Source organism: Anser brachyrhynchus, assembly GCF_964034855.1.
Source record: "Anser brachyrhynchus genome assembly, chromosome: 27".
NCBI classification, from domain to species: Eukaryota; Metazoa; Chordata; class Aves; order Anseriformes; family Anatidae; genus Anser; species Anser brachyrhynchus.
The window spans coordinates 5,321,828-5,341,605 of record NC_137720.1 but is presented as its reverse complement, the minus strand read 5'-3'; the positions used below and the strand labels follow the sequence as shown (position 1 = coordinate 5,341,605).

The 19,778-nt window shown below is 60.8% G+C and overlaps 2 protein-coding genes and 1 long non-coding RNA gene across 9 annotated transcripts in view; 1 reads left to right on the top strand and 2 right to left on the bottom strand.

Moving 5' to 3' along the window:
* Positions 1-606: 606 nt before the first annotated feature.
* Positions 607-12,224, bottom strand: TULP1 (TUB like protein 1). 2 transcript variants are annotated; one of them, XM_080569173.1, is made up of 13 exons: positions 10,833-11,999; positions 10,246-10,369; positions 9,951-10,100; positions 9,409-9,546; positions 9,090-9,203; positions 8,860-8,994; positions 8,635-8,726; positions 8,172-8,342; positions 7,701-7,813; positions 6,951-7,059; positions 6,682-6,780; positions 6,171-6,342; positions 607-5,198 (listed from the first exon to the last, which is right to left on the bottom strand). In XM_080569173.1, exons 1-13 carry the CDS (start codon positions 10,845-10,847, stop codon positions 5,065-5,067), a joined length of 1,566 nt encoding a protein of 521 aa, XP_080425299.1. In that variant the 5' UTR covers positions 10,848-11,999; the 3' UTR covers positions 607-5,064. The 2 variants fall into 2 exon arrangements, with proteins under 2 accessions (XP_080425299.1, XP_080425298.1); XM_080569172.1 differs by lacking the exon at positions 607-5,198 and having other exon boundaries at positions 6,201-6,342; positions 7,701-8,342; positions 10,833-12,224.
* On the top strand, positions 11,911-15,501 carry LOC308183311. Its single transcript, XR_013942389.1, has 2 exons — positions 11,911-12,019; positions 12,217-15,501. It is a non-coding gene; the product is annotated as an uncharacterized lncRNA (long non-coding RNA).
* Positions 15,287-19,778, bottom strand: part of FKBP5 (FKBP prolyl isomerase 5) — a 24,929-nt gene continuing 20,437 nt past the window's right edge. For 4 of the 6 annotated variants that reach the window (XM_080569167.1, XM_080569165.1, XM_080569168.1 and 1 more), the window contains exons 8-11: positions 19,216-19,299; positions 18,758-18,943; positions 17,599-17,838; positions 15,287-15,681 (exon numbers count right to left, since the gene is read on the bottom strand). In XM_080569167.1, coding sequence (XP_080425293.1) covers positions 15,574-15,681; positions 17,599-17,838; positions 18,758-18,943; positions 19,216-19,299 — 618 coding nt within the window. In that variant the 3' untranslated portion in view covers positions 15,287-15,573. The remainder of the gene's footprint in view (positions 15,682-17,598; positions 17,839-18,757; positions 18,944-19,215; positions 19,300-19,778) is intronic. The other 2 variants (XM_080569169.1, XM_080569166.1) reach the window with 1 other exon arrangement.

Here is a 19,778-nt window from a genome sequence, read left to right as displayed (position 1 = left end):
CGTCCCCCTGCGCCTCCTCGTCCTCCTGGGCTCACCTTCATCCTCCTCCCGCAGGCCTTCATCCCGCTCCGCACACCTCCATCTGCACACCTGCATCGCCCGGTGCACGCCTTCATCATCCTCTGCACACCTTCATCACCCTCCTCATACCTTCATCATCCTCTGCACACCTTCATCACCCTCCTCATACCTTCATCATCCTCTGCACACCTTCATCACCCTCCTCATACCTTCATCATCCTCTGCACACCTTCACCCCCCCCTCCGCACACCTCCATCACCCTCATGCCCTGCCTCACACCTTCACCCCCTCCTCATCCCCATACCCTCACCCCCTCCAAACCCCTCCACCCCTCTCCACGTCCCCACGCAGACCCCCACGAGCCCCCCCCCGCCCCCGGCTCCCCCCGGTACCCGGGACGGGGATCTCAGCCCAGGCAGCTGTGATTTCCCCAGGGAACCCAGCCAGCAGCGGGGCCGCGGTCGCTTCCTACGAGCGAGCCGATGGGTGGTAACGCGCTAAGCCGCAGCCGGCTGATCGCATGCGAGTCCCTGGCCGTGGCCCAGCCTCGCTGCTGGGAGCTGTGGCCCCAGTTTGGGCAGGAAGAGGCACAAAACCCCGGCTCCACCGCGCAGAGGGTCCGGCACGCGCCCAGGACCCGGCCAGGTTGGGCTGTGCCATGGTGGGACGCACGCAGAGGTGAATCGGGGAGCGGGATCCTCCCGGCGCTCCGCTCGGGGAAGGGATGCTCTTTGCATCCCATCCCTTTCAAAACCATATTTTTCTAATTTTCGTGCCGAACTTGGTTGTAGTCAAGCATTTCGGGACGAGACAGCCAACGCTGCATCCTGCAAGGCGACCATCTCCGGAGCATCCAGCACATTCAGCAATCGGGGATGATTAATAAAGCCGTATCGCATTCTTCCACCCTTGGCCTGGTGCTAACTGTAAGAATCTGGACCAAAAACTGCAACAAAATGGCTGCTATTCTCCAAGGGCCGTTCTGAGCACTCGTTACTCATCCCTTACTTGGGCAAAAATGACATTGACTGCTCCTGGAGATGACAGACTTAATTGAGTTCAATAGGAGTTTAGGCTGAGTAAGGCATGAGCAAACAAGCGTGCATTAGCCCATGAATAAAAGCCTGATCTGCAAATGTTTAGGAACACATGTAACTCTGCGCAGGGGAGTAACAATGGGGTTACCGCTGCGCCGAGCTCCAAGTGCGTGCAGAAAGCGTCTGCGGGACCAGGCTTCGGCGCGGCGGCGGCGATCCAAGCGCCTGCCATGCTGGGCTGAGCTCCTTCTGGAGCGTGGCAATCCCGGCCCAACTCTGGCTTTGGGTGTTTTTTGTTTTTTTTTTTTTTTTTTCAGCCCTGCCGATTAGGATTTTTTTTTTTTTTTTGTTCCTCCTTCAGAAGTTCATAATCCTGGTTTCTGCTATTCTTCGTCCACTGGTGGGAACAGCAACTTCCTTTCCCGAATTATAATATAAAAGAGCTGCGAGCAGCAATGCCATAAATAATATTTTCTTATGGCCAGAACATCCAAGTCTAGGCAACACACCAAGAACAGCTACAACATTGTAAAACTCCGACACTTCTCCAGAATGGATTCACTAATTAAAAAATGATTCCTTTCTAAAAGCAGTTGAAAAATACTGGCTTCGCCATCACTGCCTGTCGGTTGCTGCGCCGAGCAGGAGCCTGTCCTGCAAACCCGCAGCTCAGCCTGGCTTATCAGGCACGAGTCTGCCTCCCCCCCCGTGAAAAATATGGAAATGAATTTGCAGGAGGGGGGAGAGGAGAGAAAAACACACGTCCCAATCGCTTCTTTAATTAATTAACGTGTCACCACTTCAAAGCGCGGACCAAGAGCCCTGGAGGCTGAGCACTGCCGTCTGCCGGGCAGGGCACTCATTGGGAACCCAAGGGCTCTGGCCCTTAAATTTTGGGGTGAGGAGTTTCCGTGCGTTGGGCTCCCTGCGATGCACCCAGCCCTCCTCACATCCCGGGCTGGCGTCCCTCCGTTCATCGGAGCAGGGCGGGGAGCCGCCTGTGGCACCGTGGCGACGTGTGTCCTCGGTGGGATGCTCAGCATCAAGGTGGGACGTTTTTCCCCCTCTTTTTTCCTGATAACCTTCTTTGCAAAAATAAAACGCATTTCCTGGGCTGGCTCCCGGGAAGAACTTGTGTGCTTCATGGGGTTAAATCCAGCCCCGCACCACCAGCCGAACTCCAGCCCCCGAAACTGAAGCTTGAGCAGCCTCAAAGTCTCCGCCTCAGGGTAAAGCTCATCCCCCGGGATTGAGAAAATCCTTTCTCCGAGGAAGATGCACGCTTTGGCCTCAACTGAAGTTGATAAGGCTCCTTCTTCTTCTTCCCCCCCCCCCTTTTTTTTTTTTTTGATCTTTTCTTGCAGCGAGCATTCCTTTCACACCCACGCACACATCCTCATCCTCACCCATTGGTCTGCCGGCACATCCGTCACACTTTCCGTCGGCCAAAGTAGATACACATTTCTTGTGCTTCAATTCCTCGTCTCCTCTGGTGTTAACAGCCAGCGCAAACAAAGGGCCCGAATATCCATCGCCCTATTAAATTGTTTTCATTTGTTCCTTGTGCTGCAGTTGGTTTGGGTTAGGAGGATTTGTGTGAGCGATTTGGGGTAGGCGGCTGGCGCTGTGGTTGCTGTAGGCTGTGCGCCTTTGCTCGCACATCGCCTCCAAAGGTGCTCGTTTTGGGACGGGGTGGCATTGCGTCTCACACCCTCTGCAGCTTCGGGCTCCCTTTGGCTGCTTCTGCGGGGCTGCAGGCTGGGAATTTTTTTTTTGGGGGGTGCAAGTAATAATGGAAAAAAAACGGCGGTGTTTTAAGGGAGAAACTCCCAGGAGATCAGCGGTGCTCCCAGGTGAGCGTGCGTTGGGATTTGGAGACCTCCCGGGGCCCCTCGAGCCGAGCCACGCTCCCTGGCTGCACTTTGGCTTTTCTGCTTCCACCGGTGCGCAGGAAACGGAGACAAGTGCGGGTGGAGGCAGCCCTCACCCGTCAGCCGATCGTGTCCCAATTTCAAACAGATGTGTGGTTCCCGGCTGGATTTGGGCAGAAAGCTCTCGCTTTCCCCCACATTTGCCGGCCATACCTAGCCAGGAGACGCTGGCTTTAAACCCCAGCGGCTGTTTCTCCTCTCGCTCCCAAGGTCCTGCCAAATGGGTGAGGGATAAAATCCTGCACGGGCACACGGACAGCCCCAGCTGCCCCCCGTGCAATCATCGGATGAATCACGGAGCCCAAATTCGTGCGGCTTTTGGGAAAAAAACGGGCTCCTTCTGCAGAGCCACCAAGGCAGATGTTGACCAGCGGCATGGCTGGTCCCCGCAGCGCTGGCGTTGTCACCTCCCCGCGGTGCTGGCATCGATGGGGGTGTGCTGGGAGCCTGTCCCACCCTGGGTTTGCTTGGTGGCATCCAGGGAAAGAGTCCTCCAGTCCCCATGCCACTGCGATGGTGGGACGCAGCACAGCGGGGTACAATCCTGCACCGCTCCCCGCAGCTGGGGTTTTCTGCGAACCACGTTTGCATCGCACCAGGTTCGGGATCCAGCACGGGCCCAGCGCTGCCGCTTTCGGCCCCCAGCCCCTCATGCGGATGGGAGCACGGGGACCCAATGGGCTCCTGGGGACAATGGGCTCCTGGGGACAATGGGAGCACGGGGACAGGCTCAGGGCACGGCGGCGTTGCGACACGGCCCAGCGAGGATGAACATCCCTCTTGCACAACCACAGCTGTCTCATCTGCTTCCTGCTCCTCTGCCTGTCCGCTCCGGTCACCTTTCGTGGTACTTTGGGGGCTCGGAGCACCCCAGGATAGGGGAGGACCCGTCTGCACCCAGGCAAGGGGACCCCAACTTGTATCAGCGCCCCCGGGGGGCAGTCTGTGAGACGAGCCGGGGAGAGAAGCATCCTTGGGATGGCCTTTTGGGACACCCTGATGTGTCCCGGCATTTCTCATCACCAAATTAATCGGGGATTTGGGACTCTCCATGCAGCCAGATCCTCACCCACCAAAGCTGGGGTTGTGCTGGAAAACAGGCCACGAGCTGTCCTGCTCCCACCACGCCGCCCTTCTCCAGCACCCCCCCTTCCTCAGCACCCATTCACCACCAAGGGGCCCAAGTCAGGGGGTGGCACCCCCGCTTTGTCACCTCCGGGGACGCAGGGAGATGGAGCGGGGGCTCTGCGGGACCGATCCCCGTGCAGCAGCGTGGCTCGGAGCTGCGCCACACCTCGTGAATCGCACGATGCTTCTGGCAGCGACCGCGCTTGCCCCTTCGAGGTCTGCTCCTGGTGGCACTGGCTGCCCCTCCGGCACGTGCCCCCTCCGGGGGGGCCAGGCTGCTCCCTAGGGGACCCAAATCCCACAGGGCTCGTGAGCACTCCCATGGCTTTCAGGGGCGCTGCACTTCTGGGCATGTCATGGCCACTTGTGCCAGAGAAATGGGTGAAAAGCGGGGGTTTTGTGCCCGTAAGGCATCGAGCAGCGGCGTGCACAGCAGTGGAGCAAACAAAGGGGTGCTGGGGGGCTGGACCCTGCTGCTGGGCTGGGCTGGGGGCTCCTTGCCCCCCCAGCAGCGTTGTGCCCACTCGCAGCGCTTAAATGAAATCCCAGTCGTGGAGGTGGCGGGCGCTGGGGGTGCCGCGAGGTGACCTTGGGCAGAGCCCGGCCACACGCCCGCAGGGGGACGAGGAACCACCCCGAACCAAAGGACACCGCCAACCCCCCCCTTCTTGTTTAAAGAACACGCTACAAAATACAAAACAGAACCAAAAAAAAAAAAAAAAGGAGGGATGAGTTTCCAGGATTCGAGTCCAAGAAACGTCTCAAAGGGATGAAATCGGGATCAGAGGCAGCCTCATCTGCTAAATATACCCCGGGCCTGACTCTGCCTCCTGCCCAGGACCCGCAGCCGGCCCCGGGCGAGCCGGGGAAGGGGCGGCCGAAGCCGGGTGAGCGGCGCCGAAAATGGGGAGCGAGGGAGGGGAGGGGGACGGGGGCGGCGCGGGGGCTACTCGCAGGCCAGCTTCCCGTCAAAGCTGGAGAGGGCGATGGCGAAGGCCTGCAGGGCGCACAGCGGGTAGTTGTAGTCCATGGTGAAGGCGTCGTCGGCCACGCGCCCGAACTGCATCACGATGTAGTCGGCTGCGGGACAGAGGGGAGGGCGCGTGGGGTGGGGTGGGGTGGGGACGGCTGCTGCGCCCGCACCCTGCGCCCCCGTCCCTTTTCCAGGGGGATTTAAAGAGCGGCGTGGCGACGAAGCCACCCTACCCCCAGCTCCCGCGCCCTATTGCAGCACAATTTATCCAAAAACCCAGTGTTTTCCCATTGCACGGCCCAGCAGGGTGTAGCAGGGACGTGGCACCCCTCAGCCCCCCCCCAGCACCCCTTCCCCACGTAGCCGGAGCCCGCCGAGGGGCGTGGATCCCACTAACCCCCCGTGGGACGCCCGTGGCGTGGCCGCTGCTGTCACCGGAGCGCGGGTGACAGGAAATCTGTAAAAATAACCGGGGGCCCCCGGCAGGTTTTTTCTGTCCTGTAACCCAACACCCCGGGTGCCGATGGCTTCTGACTGTGCCGGACAGGTGACGAGCGGCCGAGGCCGGCTGCTCGCACCGGGGCCGAGCGCTGCCCCGTGGCAGGACGCTCGCTGTGGGGCTGCTCACGCCTTCCCGTGGGGCGGGCGGCGCTGCGGGGTTTGGGGGTGCTGCGGGGTTTGGGGGTGCAAACCCACCCCGGAGCCACGGCCGGGTCCTGCATCGGTCGTCGCGGTCACCCCCAGGGACTGTCCCCGAGGTGCGATGCGCCCCAGGGGCGTACACATCGGCAACGCGGGGCGCGTGCCGGGGGAGATGCTGCGGGGTGCTCTCGTGGCGTGGCATCGGGTTCAGCACCCTGCAGGATCGGTCCCTGCCCTAATCTGCCTGGCAACAGGTGACACGTGCGCTCCCTCTGCCGGAGCGCGGGGCTGCGCGCTCCACTCCGGCGCTGGCAAACGCAAGCGGGGCCCCCCCAGAGCAGCCGTGCGAGACAAAAAATAAATAAATGCAGCAAAAAGGGTGCTGCAGGGGTGCCGGGACCCCAGCCAAGATCCAACCCAACCCGCCCCCGGCTTACGGTCGCTGCCGTGCACAATCTGGAAGTTTTTAACGGAGGCGTGGGTGACGCGGCCGTGGAAGTTGAGGACGTAGGACTGGGTCTCGTCGTTCCACACCGGCGCCTTGTTGTGCAGCTCGATCACGTTGTCCATGTTCTTGTTCTGCCATCTCATGAGGAGGCCGTCGTTGTCCTGGGGAGGGCGAGGGGGGATGGAAAAGGGGAGGTGTGTCCCCCCTCCCGGAGCCTTGCCACCCCCGTTGTATTCCCAAAGGGATGCCCCGTCCCTGGGTGCTCCCCGACACGCTGCCCCATGGCAGGGCCACGCTGAGAGAAGGGAGAAAGCCCAGAGGAAAATATATGGACACTGACACTCATCTCCACCTCCCAGAGAGGAGCCTTCAACTTCAGGAACACCTCAAAGTCCCTCTGTGCCCCAAACTGGCTAAAACCCGAGATAATCCCCAACAAATCCTGCCTTTGGGGGAGATCTGGCCCCAGCCCAGTTTGGCCCTTGGCTGCTCCGACTTACATTTCGGGGCCGGATGGGCACCCTCTCGTTATCCGAATTCATCCCAGGGATGATGACCGTCATCTTGCGGGGCCCTTTGAACCCCAGGACGTTCGTCTCCTGCAGGAGAAGCCCCGGCCATAAACACAGCGACCACCGCGGGCTGCAGCCCCTCACCAGCATCCAGCCTGAGGGCTCGGGGCCGGATCCAGCCCACCCCGCAGGTCCACAGCCCCCCCCCGGGGCGATGCCCTGAGTGCCCCAGTTGGGGCCCCCGGGTCCCCGCTTACGTAAACCACGGCCGAGAGCTCCTGCCGCACGTTGGACCAGTCGGCGTTGGCCCTGTCCGGGTTGGCCCCGTTGTCGAACACGGTGAACTTCGTCCCCATCAGGTTGGACCTGCAGCACCGGCACAGGATGTGACCACGGTCGGTCCCACCAATTTTTTGCTTTGCTCCAAGCTAACAGCCCGGGCACCCTCTCCTCGGGGCAGTGCTCGTGTAGGGCTGGGGCCTTTAGATCCTGGGGGGCCGAACCACCCACCCCACAGCATCCCCGCACCCCTCCAGCCCAGCCCGGCATTGCTCCGACCTCAAAGCCTGCCAAACCCTCCTGGCTTCCCCCATACAGCCCCGAGCACGAATGCTGCGGCGTGACCAGCACCCATCCTTGATCCCTTTTTCTCCATTGCCCCCATTTCAGGGCACCCGTCCCCCCAAAACCGGAGAGGGGGGGTGGGCTCGGAGGCGCTGCGGCACGGCGCCGGCGGCTCGGCGGTGCAGCGGGCCGGGGCTTGCCGCGCTCGCCGGCGCTTCTGCTCGCCTCGAGCTGCCCCACGGGAGGAACCGGCCCAGCCTGTTCCCCCTCCCTGCCCCCCGACGCTCCTCGGGTCACAGCCAACGGCGGCAAGAGCCGAAATTGAGCCAGCCAAATCCTTCCTCCCGCACGCCGAACCCACTCCCGGCCCACAGCAGGCACAGGAAAAAAAATAAAAATTAAAAAAAATGGGGGTGCCGGCAAAACGGGGGTGCCCGCCTCACCTCAGCTTCCCGATGAAGTTCTCGCCGCCCCGCGACAGGTCCGTGGGGTCGATGGAGATGAGGTAGTTGGAGGTTTTGCTCTTCTTGCGCTTCCTCCCGGCGAGGAGGAAGACCTGGGAGGACGGCGGGGCCGGGGCAGTGCCATCGCCATCGCCCCGCCGTGCCCTTTGCGCAAGGTTTTGCGAAACAAAACCTTGTTTTGGGACCCGGCCGCGACCTTGCGCAAGTCCCCGCAGCGAAGACGAGCCCCAAAACACCGCCGGTGTCCCAGCCGGGGCTGTCATTAGCGTGACCGTGGCTCCCCGGCCACCGCGGGGCATTTGCCGACAAGGGACGTTTCCCAGGAGGAACGGCGGGGCTAATAGCACCCAGGAGCAGCAGGATGCGCGCCAGCATCCACCCCAAAACGTGAGGGTGCTCCCAGGGTGGGTGCAGAGCCCCGGGCCCTCCGGCCCCCCCGCCATGGCTCACCTTTTTGTCGTTATCCAAGTGCAGGTAATAGGTGGGGTACAGCCCCCGGTCCATGCCCTTCTTGTCCCGCGTCACCCGGCACTTGACGGTCACCCCCTGCGGAGCCGGGCGCAGCACGAACTCCTCCAGGTTATCCACCTCGATGACGGGTGACGGGGGCCTCTCCTCCTTCTGTTGCAAGGCCAAACTGGAGCCCTTCGAGCGCGTTTCCTCGTGCACGGCGCCCCGGGGGCTTCCCGGAGAGCCCTCGAGCCCTTCCCCGTGCCATGTGCCACCATCTCCTCTCCCAGATAACAGCTCCTCAATCCCGACACCCCCCCGCGATGTGGCACCACTTTGGGGACAGCACGGATGTCCCTGCTGCTCTCCAGACCCACTGCCCACCCCAGGGGATGTTCCAAGCCCCCCCAGCCTACCCACAGGGAAAAGCCCCACACCTCTTTTTTATTTCCCCCTCCCTAACCTTCTTGGATTTCTTCCCTTTGCCCTTCTTATTGGAATTTTTCTGCGGCGTCTCCAGGGTCTCCTCCTCGCTTTCGGCTGCTTTGGGAGGCGCTGCGAGCAGAACGGGGCAGGAGCACGGGGGGAACACCGACACCATCGGTAACAACCCCCCGATAGCCGGGGTTCCCCGTGCCCCCGAGACCCCTTCCAGCCCCGCCACCCCCCTCGCAGAGCCGACTCTCACCTTTCTTTCTGGTTTTCTTCTCCTTGGGGGGGTCCCCGCCGGTCTGGAAGAGGGACACGGGGTTTTTCTTCTTCTCCGACCTGATGGGTTTGGTGCTGGAGTCGGAGTCGTCCTCCTCATCGCTGCCGGCGGCGGCTGGGGGACACAGGGACACCGTTACGTGGTGTGGGTGCTGCTGGCCAAGGGTGCCACCTGGGGGCAGCGGGGCTGCCCACCCCCCTCACCAGTACCTTTCTTCTTGCTTTTCTTCTCCTTCTTGTCCCCGTTCACCTGGAACATGGCCGTCGGCTCCTTCTTGGTGCTCTTGGCGGGTTTGGCTTTGCCATCGGGGTCGCTCTTGTCTCCTGGAGGGATGGACAGGGCCGGGGACAGAGGACAGGGAGGGGGACAGAGGACAGCCAGGAGACAATATATGGGGAGGGGGCGATGGCCCGGACCCCCCGTTCCCCTCAGCCTCCCGGGACGGCGACGGGGACAGGACACGGGCAGTCCTGTCCCAGGACGCAAGTGACAACGGAGCCGGGATGGAGCCACCCCCTGGGCGCTCACCCTTCGGCTTCAGCTTCTTCTCCCGGCCTTCACCCGCGGGGGGCTCTTTGGGCAGCTTCTTCTTGAGCTTTTTCGGCGGATCTTTATCCTCCACCTCCTCTTCCTCATCATCGTCATCCTCCGAGTCCTCGGCCGGCTCTGCCCAGCGGGGACACGATGGCGTTGGCGATGCGACGGCTTCGCCGGGAGCGGGACCCCGCAGCCCCCCAGTTTTGCCAGCGGGGACCGTCCCCTCCCAAGCACCGGCTGCCGTGGGCACGGTCACGGCCGTGGGCACGGTCACGGTCACGGTCAGGGCCGTGGGTGCCGGCAGGGGCGCGCACGGCCACACCGCCCCCTCGTGGCTGCAGCCGCGGGGCGCACACGCGCGACGCGGGGGCGCGCGTGGGGCTGGGGACTGGGGGTCCTCGCCCTTCTCCCCGTGCCTTTAGCGGATTTGGGGGGACAAAAAGCACCCCAGGGGCGTGCAGAGCCGCTGCAGACACACCCCATGGGCGGTGGGGACGGACGCTGCCCGCCGTGTCCCCCCCCCCCCCCCTCACCTGGCTGCTTCTTCGGGCCCTTGGCCACGCGGGAGCGGGGCGCGGGGCTCTCCTTCTTCTTTCGGGGCTCCCGGGTGACTTTGGGGCCGCGGTCCTTGTCGCTCTCCTCCTCCCCTTTCTCCTCCTTCTTCTTCCTCAGCTTCTTCACCCCTGGGCATTTCAAGCGACCCCGTGATGGAGAACGCCATGGGTTGGGGACCTGGCGCGTCCCAGGGCAAATGGCAAAGCCCCCGCCTGTCCCCCAGCTTTAGGGGGACAGCGGCTGGCAGAGGGACCCCCAGGCTGCCTCATTTACCCTGTGCCGGGGCGGGGGGCTCCTCTGCACCCCCCGACTCGCCCGGCTTCTTCACCCGCAGCCGCCGGGGCTTGGCTTCGGGTGCAGGCTCCGCTGCAGGCTCCTGCCGCTTCTTCTTCAGCTTCTGCCCTCATTGATGGTGCTGCCGAGACGAGATCGTGCCAGGGTTAAATCCCTGCTCTTTCAGCAGCTGGAGCCCTTTGAAATGCCCCAAATGTGGGCATTTTGTGGGAGCAGGGATGCCCAAAATGTGGGCACGGGAGCAGGGATGCGCTCGCTCCATCAAATAGCGCCTTACCGTGGGGCAGCCCCGTGGAGGGAAAGCAGAGGGAGGAAAACAGAAAGGGCTGTTAGCAGGCGGACAGGAGAGCGCTGGCACCGGGATGTGCCAGCCCAGGGGATGAGGGACATGACGCTGGCATTGCCCCAACAACTCCTGTGCCGTGGGGACGCGGGGTGGCTTTGTACGGGGAGCCACCTCCCCCCGACATCTCCTGGGGACAGGGGACACCCTGGGGGACCCCAGCTGGGACAAGGGACACGGGGACAGGCGGCACAGCTCCGTGCCCCCGTCTCCTCTCACCCACACGAAAGGCCCCCATGGAAACCCGGCTGTGGGTACGGAGCTTCGAGGCCGTGCCCGGGGAGGGCTGGGGGACGCCGGAGCCTCGAGGATCGAGGTCAGCGAGGAGCGAGGCGGGAGGAAGCGGGGGATTAGAGGCAGCACACCTAATCCCCTTTAACCCGGGCTATAAATAACGCTGATTTACCCAATACAGAGCATGCGGTGCAGCACCGAGCTGCGGGCAGGGGCCGTTTGGGGAGGAGGTGCCAGCTGCGGGCCCCCAGAAGGTGCTGCGGTGCTGGTTGCATCAGTGCCCCCACCCCAAACAGGGCTTTTCCCCCCTTGCCAGGGTTTTGCTGCCAGCTGGGTCCCTCCTGGGCAGAGCCCCCAGTGCAGCAGCACCGCAGGGGGGTTGCAAAGGGCCGGATCCAGCCCCCAGCACCAACGCTTTGCCTTCTCCTAACGTGCATCCCCAGGGGTCTCCTGGAGGGGGGCTGAAAACCCCAGGTTTTTACGTCCTCAGCTTGCTGCCCGCAAATAGCTCCTTCACCCCCTTAATCCCTTAAGCAGCACAGGAGCCCAGCCCTTTGCTTCGTTACTTAACGAAGCCCTTTGAGGAGGGGCCGTCAATTAAACCAGGCTGACGACATTTCGGCGAGACCCCCTCTGCTGGGGGCTGACCCCCAGGGGCTGTGCCGAAATGCAGCCCCCCCCCTATAGCAGAGGGACCGGCTGTCGGGGTCACAGCCCCTGGAAAGTGAGTCACCGCTGACGGCTTAGCCGAAAAGCTTAATTAGAGCACTAATTAGGAAGGAAGATCCCACCTCATGGGCCCTGCGGTGTGATGGAGATGGGCTTTGGGAGGGTGCATGAGGGAGCGGAGGCGGGGGGTGCCCCCAAATTTCGGCCCCCAGTTGGGGCTGAGCACCCCGAGGGAGGACCCGATCCCATCTTGGCGTGGGGCTGGGGGGGGCCCCATCCTCGGCCCCTGGGGAGAGCCCGTGGCAGCAGGACGGGGGGAAGGATTCATCCTCACCTGCTTCGGCTTCTGCTGCTGGGGGCTCCCCGACTCCTCGCTGGGGCTGTGGGGGCACAGGAAGGAAAGGGGTGAGGGCTTTCCCCAGCTCTGGGGGGTTCGGGGGAGAAGTGAACCCTACACAGCTTCCCGGGGGGGGCGAGAGCCTCCTGCTGGGGCCGGATCCTGCACAGGTGAGAGCTGGAAGGTGGGAAGGGGGGGGGAGCGTCCGTGCTGCGGGCACGAGCCTCCCCTGAAACCCTCCCAAAAAGCTGCTGTTTCCTTGGAGCTTTGTCCCATTTTGGCCATGCCAATAAAGCCAATCCCACCAAAAATAAATCTTTGAGCCTTTTCCTTCCCCAAACCTTCCTTTTTTTTTTTTTTTAAAAAGGACACGGCAGCCCAGAGGAGGAGGAGCAGAGCGCGTGCGCCAGCGTTTTGGGTCTCACGTCTCAGCTCCACTCATTTTGTTTTGTGACATTAAAACCTTTCCATCGCTTCAGCATCGGAACGGCTTGAAATGGCAATTTCTGGTGGTGCTGAGTCAAAAGGGACCCCACTTTTCCAAAGCAGCTGCCCCCATCCTGACCAGGTCGAGCTCGTCCCTCCCCGCCAGGCAGCACAGGACGGGGTCTGCCTCTGCCAAGGCTGGCAGCAGCAAGGTTAATTTGGGAAAAATCCGCCCTAATTAATTCTTTCCCTCTGCAAGCCAACGAGCATCCTCGCACCAACCCTCAGAACAACGACAAAACTAAACCGGAATATTACATCGTAATTGAATAGGAGAAAAAGGAGCCGGAGCAGGCGAAGCACCCGGGGGGAGCGCACCCCCCCCCCGTGGGCCGCATCCTGCCCGACCCCGCTCACCTTTCGGCCGCCCAGACCTCGCGCAGGATCTCCGTCTGCAGCGGCATGGCCCCGACCTCCTCCCCACCAGCAGCCCCCCGCAGCCGCTACCGGCCCGGGGCCGGCTCCATGGGCTCAGCACCACGGGCTCAGCACCACGCCGGTTCCGCCAGCCCCACGGCGCCGGTGCCGGGAGGAAGAGCGAGTGGAGGATGCGATTAACTTTTTCTTTCTCTTGCAACTCGGTAATAGGATTTCAGGGGCTGCCGGCCAGCCCCGTGGGGAGAGGCAGAGCGCGGCAGCTGTCGCGGTAATCCCAGAAAAAGGGGATCCCGTGGGAGCGGGGCGTAAAGCAGACCCCGGGGGGCTTTTGGGGTGCATGGCTCCTCCCAGTGCCGGCTGTGGGGGCCCTGCACGGCAGGCTCCGTCGCTTCCCGAGGGATGCCACCTCTTCTTTTTAGGGACACCTTCCTTTTTTCCGCCCCCAAATGGCATCTTGGTGTCACGAAGAGGGGAGCTGGGTTGGTCGCAGGATGCGTGCAGGGGAAGCCCACGCAGGGGCGATGCCGGGGGGGTTCTCCGCGTGCCCTGGGGTGATGCTGGTCCCTGCTCTGCTCCGAGCCATGGCCCCGTGCTGGTTGCTCTCTGCTCCAAGCCCCGGTCCCACCGGGCGAGGGGACCCAGACCCTGCGTCGCCTCCCCGTGCCCCCAGCCCACATCCCCGTGCCAGGGCTGCCTGCGGGCGCTCTCCGGTTTTACACCGGACAAAACAAAGCTGCACAAATCCCTGCCGGGCTCAGCCCGGCCTTGCCCAGCCACGCACACGCCAAACCCCACCGCAGCCTCCCTTCCCAGCCCAGGCCCACTAGATGGCATTTAAACACCGTGCGCCCGGCGAAGGGCGCCCTCGGCGCACCCTGAGCCATGGAGAGGGACGGGTGGCGAGACCCTCGCCTCGCAGAGCACCCAGCAAGGCTCTGAAAAGCCTAAAAAGCTGCTCTGGGTGAACAATCATCTCCCATTTCTGCCAAAGAGAACAGCAGACCCTCTCTGCGTCGCTGCTCGGGTTTATTCGCAGCTCAGGACCAGTCGTGCACGGCGCTCGGAGCCGCACGCAACCAGCACCAGGGGCTTCGATGCCTTCGGTACAAAATGCTCCCATTAACCTCCAAACTGTCCTCGTCTGCCCACCTTCAATTTTCTCTTAAAAGGAGGGGAAAAGCACCAAGCCCGGAGAAGCCGGCTGAAATAAAAACCTGCTTAAAAATAGGGGGGAAAAGCCCAGCAACGGCAAAGCAAGTTGCAAGTTTCCGCGGAGCAAGCCAGGGGTGTTTCGTAAGGAAAACATGGCTTGGGCTGACCCAAAACGGCTTTTTTTTGCCCTGCTTGCAAAAAAATAAAAGCCAATTCTTCGCCGCGCCCCTGCTTCCAGCCCTCCCAGCGGCAGCCTTTCCCCCCAGCACCCACCCTGCGTGCCACCGATGCACCCTGCAGCTCCAGCCCCAAATCTCCCAAACGCGCAGGCTGACGAACAAAAAAGGCCTCGGGATAAAGCTGCCCAGGAGAAGCAGCCCCGCTGAGATCCCAAACAACACCCCCTACAAAAAGGGGCAGCAACAGCCCTAGGGGACACCGATAATTCCCTAAGGAACGGAGCCATCGCTGGAGCCGGTGCATCCCCAGCCATCCCCCCCGCGGCTGCTCACGGCAGGATGGAGAAAAGGGGAGCCTTTTTTTTTCCCTTTTTTTTTTTTTTTCAGTTCTTTATTTTCAAGCTTCAAAAGGGGTATTACAAAGAACAGACAGTAAAAATTAAAAAAAAAAAAAAACAACTGAAGGCTGTTCTCCAAAGGTGGTGACAGCACCCAACAGGCTGGAGGAAGGCGACGGGCGAGGTCGCAGCAGCAGCACCGGCACGGGGTGCTCACCGACGAGCCCGCGGTACCGGCTCAGTGACAACACCTATCCCACTTCCCGACCCTCGAGGTGCCAACCTGCTGCTTCTCTTTTTCACGCGGGCCCCAGCTACGCAATAAAACCCCCATTTAAAAATTTGAGCCCACCGCTGGCCGCGATTTAGGCACCTGCGAGCAGCAGCGCTGGAAAACCCTTTTCTGCCCTCCAACAAAATAAAACCCGTGATGCAGCCTCTTAAAATAAAAATAAATTCCCCCAATGAAACAGTGCTTTGAAGCCGAACTGTAAATCCCTAAGCAGAGGGGTCACCACGGATGAGAAACGCCTCCGCAGCCGCAGGAGGGGGAATCGCCTCCCCCAAGGGACAGGGAGGGCACGCAGGAGGTTTTCGTTCTCGTGCTGCAACGCCCTCGGACACGTGCAGGGGAGCAACAGGAGAAACCTGAGCCCACCCCGACAGCAAACTCAGTGAGCACAGGGGGGCCAGGGCACCGGGTCCCTGTTGCAGCTCCCCTCCCAGCCCCGGGGCGAGGAGGAGGAGGAGGATGAAGGCTGCTCTGCCTCCGCCGGAGGACTCCGTCGCATCCTGCCGAAGCGCTCCCACGTCCCAGCTCGTCTCGGAGGACGCAGGCCGTGGCACAGCCAGCCGACACCAAGTCCAGCGAGCTGCAAGGAGCTGTCTGCGCAAACCCCCCCCCGAGAGCCAAGAGCTTCAACTTTTATTTATTCCCCCCCCCCTCCTTTGGAAAGCTGTTTTGTTCCGCTTGCGGTGGTCCCACGCCGTCCCGCTGCTCGCGCCCAGCCGCGAGCGCGCCCGCGGCAGCAGGACTGGGTTTGTTTTTCTTTGCGAGGCGCTTTTGCTTCCACGATCACACAAACTGTAACAAGCTTTACAAGAAAACACTGGCGAGTCCTTAAGTCCTGGCAAAAACCGTTCTCTGTGCGGGCTGAGGGCAGGAGGCTCTCCCTTCCTCCTGCCCCTCCATCATACGTGGCCTTCGGCCTCTTTGCCTCCAGCACCGGCCGTTTCCAGCCCCTGTGCACAAGCCGCTTTCGCTGCCTCTTTTTCTACCCCGGTTTTGCTAGCCGCTTCCTGCAAAAGAGCAAAGGAACCACACGGAGTCAGAAACGAAGCGAAACGACGAGCAGCTGGTGGCAGCGATACCAGGGCCAGGAGGTGAGGCTGAGCCCAGCAGGGCAGAAGAGACCCCCCTCGGACCCCAGGCGCCCGCTTCCCTGGGTGAGACCTCGTCTGTCCCAGCTCTGGGTGAGCCTTTGGGAAGGGTGGGAGCTGCCCCGATGGTGCAGGGCACTGGCACAGCGAGCCCAGGCAGACAAACGCAGGAGAATGAGGAGAGGAACAAGGAGAGGAGGTGGTGCCCTCGGAGGGGAGACAGAGGACCGAGCTATAGCTGCAGCCCCTACACCGGGCTGTATAGCTGCAGCCTATATACAAGCCATAGGTGCAGCCCATACACATGCTGTATGTGCAGCCCATCCATGAGCTATAGCTGTAGCCTATGTTGAAGCTATAGCTGTAGCCCATACACGAGCTGTAACTGCATCCCATAAATGCGCTACACCTGCAGCCCATACACTGGTCTATAGCTGCAGCCCATAAATGAGCTATGCCTTCTGCCCATATATAAGTTACAGCTGCAGCCCATACACATGCTGTATCTGCAGCCCACAAACTGGGCTATAGCTGCAGCCCATACACTGGTCTATAACTGCAGCCCCTATAAGAGCTATAGCTGCAGGCCATATATAAGCTGCAGCCCATACACAACCTGCAGCCCATACATGAGCTATAGCTGCAGCCCATACACATCCTATAGCTGCAGCCCATACACATCCTATAACTGCAGCCCATACACAACCTATAGCTGCAGCCCATACACAACCTATAGCTGCAGCCCATACACGAGCTATAGCTGCAGCCCATACACATCCTATAACTGCAGCCCATATATAAGCTGCAGCCCATACACTGGTCTATAACTGCAGCCCCTATAAGAGCTATAGCTGCAGCCCATATATAAGCTGCAGCCCATACACATCCTATAACTGCAGCCCATATATAAGCTATAGCTGCAGCCCATACACAACCTATAGCTGCAGCCCATATATAAGCTATAGCTGCAGCCCATACACAACCTATAGCTGCAGCCCATATATAAGCTATAGCTGCAGCCCATACACACCCTATAGCTGCAGCCCATACACACCCTATAGCTGCAGCCCATACACAACCTATAGCCGCAGCCCAGCCCACAGGTGCAGGAGCACCACCGGGAGGCTCACAGCGAGCCCTGCCGCCCCGGCGTGCCGCGCTAGCCCGCAGCACGAGGCCCCTGACAGCCCCACCAGCGGGACCGCTCCCCGCCCGCAGCACTCACTTATTCCACCGCCTCGCTTTCAGGCACCGGTTCAGAAGAGATTATACTAAAAATTACCCGTACGGAGTGTTTGCAAAGCTGTGTCCTCTCTCGTTACAGTACACCGTGCATCGGTTTTTGTTTGGAGGAATTTTGGATTAGAGACTGTTATGAGAAAGCGATCTCTTGTACGAGCAGAGGAGCAGCGCGTTGGGTTACAAGATTCAGGAAACCCATACTATCATGTCTCAAAATACCCTTGGCCTTGCCAGGGGGTGGATGACATTTCACTTCACCCGGACCGCCGATGGCCAGGAGGTCATCAACGGCCAGCGGCTACAGCCGGCAGAACGACGTCCAAATGCCAAACCTGTTATCAGCAGTCGAAAGCCCGCGCCGTAAATACTTTTACTGACAACCTGACAGCAGCCTCTGCGTCCTCTGCTGACCAAGAAACAACCAGCTCCTTCCCATCCAGGCTCTATCAGCTGGAGGCCATGCTCCCAGACCTCAGCATCCTCAACCCAACGTCCAATTTCCTCCGTTTTACCCCTTCTTTTCTCCCCACGAGCCTGCTGAGCATCCCTCAACGTGGCCGAATCGGGGCGCCCGGACACTCGCGCGGCACCAACCTTCGCGTCCCTCTCCGCAAACTTGGTGAACATGTTGGCGTATATCCTCCTGTCCCGCTCGTTGTGCTCCTTCGTCTTCTTCTGGCAGACGGAGATCTGCGACCTGGCGGCCTTGTTCTGCGGGTTCACTTCCAGCACTTTCTGAAAGTCACATTTTGCCAGCTCGAACTCGTTCATCAGCAGCCTGGCCTCGCCCCGCCTGTACAAGCCCTTCTCGTTGTCCTGGTCCAGCCCCAGCGCCTGGAAGGACAGAGTTCGCCAGAGCCCAGCACCTCCTCGGGGCGCGCGCATCCACGGCACGGCCACGGCTCCCACGTGCACCGACGCTTTTCACGCCTCGTCTCACCACGAGCAAAGGCAGAGGTGCAGAGCCTTCCCCTTCCTGCAAATGCCATCGGCCCCTTGCAAGGGAAGATGCCCCCCAGAAGCAGCTCCCTCATTTTGCAGCCCCGGCGCTACGCGGGCGCTGCTCGTGCAGCCCCGTGCCCTCCCGGTTTAGGTTTGCTCAATGGGTGGCTTTCAAAGACCTCCTTAAGCTCAAAGCCTCATTACAAGTGCTCAAATTAGGACAAGGGAGAAGGCTCCGAGTCTCCAGAGCATCTTGCTCTGCAAAAATTCACTTGTTTCCAGAACCAGTTGGCAGGTATATATTTTTTTATATACTTTATATGCTTTCATATAATTTTTACTGATATACTTTAGCTGATTACAGACATCTCCTTGCACAAAACCCTGCTGCAGGTGGCAGGGTCAGCAGGAGAGAAGCCCCCCCAGAGCTGGAATCAGGCAGGAACGCTGCACGTGGACCCGAGGAGCACGGGGAGCTCCTGGGCTGAGGGCTCCTTCGGATTAAAACGGGTTTTTTGCCTCCCTGCTTCACATTATTTTATGAAAGCTTCATGTCCCGGACACGGCTCACGGGTGACTTACCATCCTGCTTAAGGCAGCCAGCCTTACGTGATTAAGAACCTTAGGCAAGCTTGCTAAATGCAAGCCCTTTATAAAAGAACTAATAATTTCCTGACACAGACGCACGCAAAGGGCGCAGGAGGCACGGCGGGGACGCCAACAACGCGCTGCTGTTCGCAAGCTGCTGCTTGGACACGGACAAACTCGATACGGGGAGGGGACGAATGAAAGCAAACCCTTGCCCCCGCACCTTGTCACAGCACTCGACGGCCTTGGTGTACTCGCGCAGCTTCAGGTAGCACATGGCCAGGTTGAGGAAGGCCGCCAGCAGGAAGGAATCGGAGGCTTTCGACTCCTTCTCGGACAAGCCGTACTCCATTTCCAGCCAGGACACGATCTTCCCGTACTGGATCACCGCCTGCAGGTATTTCCCCTCCTGGGACGGAGCAAAGAGGGAACCTGAGCTGTGGCGGCAGCGGATCTGTGCCCGAAATCACCGCGGACAGGGAAGGGGCGGGCAGGGGCTGCACCTCCCACAGAGCTCATAATTTATACGGGGAGAGGGACGGGGAAAGGTTGGGGGGCACGTTTCTGACGTTTACACCCCTTCGGGACTGCTAAGTGGTGCCTCTGGAGGTCCAGGATTTGCTCGGAGCGCCCGGCGGCGCGGCTCCCCGCTCGCGTTCGGGTGTCGCCACGCTCACAAACCTTGAAGTACATCGTCCCCTTCTCCTTGACGATGGCGGCCTGCTCCAGCTTCTCTTTGGTGTCCATCTCCCACGACTCTTTGGCCTGCAAAGAAACGCTCAGAGCCACGGCCGCGGGGCACGGCGGCCACCAGCACGACGGCAACGCCGGGTCGAAGGCGCCGCGCACCTCGAAACCGCGCACGCCCGCCCTTGGGGAGTGGTGAAGGGAGAGAAATTAACGGGATGCTGCAACCCAGGTGGATCCACGAGGCTTTCTGGGGTTTCTTTTTAACAAGTGGGGCTTGTCAGGGTGGTGTTGCACAGGGCAGAGGTGGCAGCTCGTTGAGTTTGAGGGGCTGGGGGTGAAAGGGAAGAGGAAAATAGTCGTGGCACACGTGGGGCGCGTGCCTGGAGTGCAGAGGAACCCTTTGCACCAGATAAATCACTGCTGGGTATGGGATTTCCCCTGAACCCAACATTACAGCACGGTTCGTCCACTGGAGTTCATCCACTGCAACCTCAGAGGATGAAAAATCCCAACATAAAAATAAAATAGAACCCCAAAATATTAAAAAAAAGAAA

Bases quoted from the DNA above. Each gene is read 5' to 3' on its own strand.
- TULP1 (XM_080569172.1), bottom strand. The intron at 10,101-10,245 runs GTAAATGAGGCA...TGAAATGCCCAG, and splicing joins GCCCCCCGCCCCGGCACAGG to GGGTGAAGAAGCTGAGGAAG. The intron at 9,547-9,950 runs GTGAGGGGGGGG...CCCGCTGGGCAG, and splicing joins GGGCCCGAAGAAGCAGCCAG to AGCCGGCCGAGGACTCGGAG.